Source organism: Sinocyclocheilus rhinocerous, unplaced genomic scaffold, assembly GCF_001515625.1.
Source record: "Sinocyclocheilus rhinocerous isolate Xijiao unplaced genomic scaffold, SAMN03320098_v1.1 scaffold387, whole genome shotgun sequence".
Lineage (NCBI taxonomy): Eukaryota > Metazoa > Chordata > Actinopteri > Cypriniformes > Cyprinidae > Sinocyclocheilus > Sinocyclocheilus rhinocerous.
The window spans coordinates 1654575-1657124 of record NW_015651557.1 but is presented as its reverse complement, the minus strand read 5'-3'; the positions used below and the strand labels follow the sequence as shown (position 1 = coordinate 1657124).

At 38.8% G+C, this 2550-nt stretch overlaps 1 protein-coding gene across 1 annotated transcript in view; it reads left to right on the top strand.

Annotated features, from left to right (window-relative positions):
- LOC107713185 (cytoplasmic polyadenylation element-binding protein 4-like) overlaps nt 1–2550 on the top strand; it is a 38312-nt gene that overhangs the window by 20646 nt on the left and 15116 nt on the right. Inside the window, exon 4 of the mRNA XM_016518619.1 lies at nt 1979–2069. Coding sequence (XP_016374105.1) covers nt 1979–2069 — 91 coding nt within the window. The remainder of the gene's footprint in view (nt 1–1978; nt 2070–2550) is intronic.

Here is a 2550-nt window from a genome sequence, read left to right as displayed (position 1 = left end):
AGATTTTCGTAATAAAATATCCAAAAACTACTTGCACAGTGTGATTATACTTCATGCAGTTGTGTATTTATGTTTATGTATTTATGGTGTTATTTTAAATAATGACTCGACTCTCGTCATTGTCGCCCATCAATGACGTAATATCTGCATATCCTCAGTTTCCGCTTGTATATGGCAACACACGGACACAAATGGTGCTGTACAGTTAAACTACATCCATTACGGCTGTCACGAATAAAATGAAAATGAAATGAAAAGTGTTGACCGTAGCATTCAATTTAGATCTGGTCTATGTTGCGCCATGTTTTTTTTGATGCGTTTTTATAGTGTTGCGCATTATAACCAATCACACACGAGTCTGCAGAGCTTTTGAATGCAATGGCCAATCAGAGGCATTCAGATGATTTTTTGATTTTTTGATGATTGTTTGAAATTAGCCTGTGTCTTACTCATCCTCAAAGCATCCTATGTGTATGTGCATTTCTCAGAGGCGCGCGCACGACACATACGTCTTGTGTCATCCACCTGAACGTCTTCCGCGTACCACAGTCAGCGGAAGTGAGAAAAAAGGGTTTATTACGTTTGAAATATGGATATTTATCTTAAAAAAATGCATGGATTCGCTACAGGAGGCCTTTATTCACCCCCCGGAGCCGTGTGAGGGACATTTTATTACGGATGCGCGCACTTTATTTCACGTCTTCTGAACTGTTGACAACAACACCCCCTTACCCCCATTGAAAGGCTTGGAGGGGCCAGGACAATTTTTAATATAACTCCGATTGGATTCGTCTGAAAGAAGAAAGTCACATACACCTAGGATGTTTTGAGGGTGAGTAAAACACAGGCTAATTTTCATTTTTGGGTGAACTAACCCTTTAAGTGCTGAGGTTTGTTACCATCATGGTAACGCAAGAGCACACATCAAGTATGCACAATAGGATTGCACTTTTGTAATGCTTTAGCCAAACATTTGCGTCTGTGTTGATGTACTTGCATAGCATGTCTTACTGACCTTCAAAAAACAGGAAGACCTAGATTCTGTTATTGTTTGCTTTTGGTGGACAATAGAATGAGTCTTGAGCCTGAAGTGTGTGTTTAATGCAAGTCTCTGTTTTGAGATCAGATGACCTCTGGTCCAGTTCAAACACTCGATTGTGCTGAATCATCAGGTAAAGGGGAATAACCTAATCTATTTAAAGTATGAACACTCTTTATCATTTATCGGCCTTGTTCGTCCAACAGCTATTGTTTGCAGTCTTTAATAAATTTTTTTCCCCAAATGATCCAGTACTAGATTATCTGGTACAGCATGACGTTAGTATTGCCAAAACCATGAATTTGTTTTCCAGGGATCACACACACTGAAAGTCCCTTTGGCTAATGGCAAATGCATATATGCAAACTATTTAATTATTTGTATCTGGGTAAAAATATTGTTTAAGTTGTGTTTTTCAGGTTCTGTATGAGCAATTTGTCATGCAAATATTAAATTCAGGCTTTATCTCTTTGTTAAATATGGGATTTAAGCCTTTTTAAAGAGTCTTGAAACGTGGTTTGAGTTCATTTTATTTGTTGGTCATTCGTACCTCTGGGTTTGTATTGTTAGGTTACATCATTGTCAAGTTAAATCTGCATTGCAAGTGTAAGCCGTTGTGCTTTCTCTGTCAGTTTTTCAACCTTTGTGTTTATAAATCATATCAAACATTAGACTTGTCACATTAGACATTAGCCTCATGATCCAGAGGTCAAGTCAGTAGCGAGCACCAAATTGGATTTATATTTTGGTCTGGAGCCTCTGTGTAGCCTTTCATTTGTGACTTCCTTTCAACAGGATATAGTTTTTGAGAGGAACAAAAGCACAACAGCTTGAACTCTATTGTAGATGAAAGGGATACTCCCGCAGAGCCGAGAGATATGAGAAATGCCATCATAGTTGTTTTTTCTTGATACCCATCCTCCTTTTCTCCCTTCACAGGACCGTCCCCGTTCATTCGATGGCTTCAACATGCATTCTCTGGAGAACTCGTTGATTGACATCATGAGGGCTGAGCAAGACACTCTGAAAGGTAAGATAAGAGTCCACCAAAGGAGATTGTGTGTTAAAGTACCATACTGATGGCCAAAAACCTTTGTCCCGTCAGCAGTTAGATTCATGCGGCCGCTCACGTGGTTTAAGTTGCGTTGCTCTCTCTGTAATCAAATGAAAGCTATAGCTGACTTGTACTACCAGTAAGGGGACATTCACACAGAACGTGCTTTTTCTTTCTACTGCACTGCTTTTCAATTGGTGTTTTATGTAAACGTGCTAAACGATCACGTTTGACCTAGGGATGTTAATTTCGGTTATTTTTCCTAACCAACAACCGACGCTCGTTAACCGATTATTAACCGTTAACCGACAAGATTATTTTAAATTCGAATTGAATTAAATTAGAAAGGATAAGTGTCTGTGACCCATTAAAAATACTAACATTTGTTTCCCAGGGATTAATTTTACATGCGCAAAAAGCAGCAAACAACAGAACATGAGGATTCACATGGCCATCA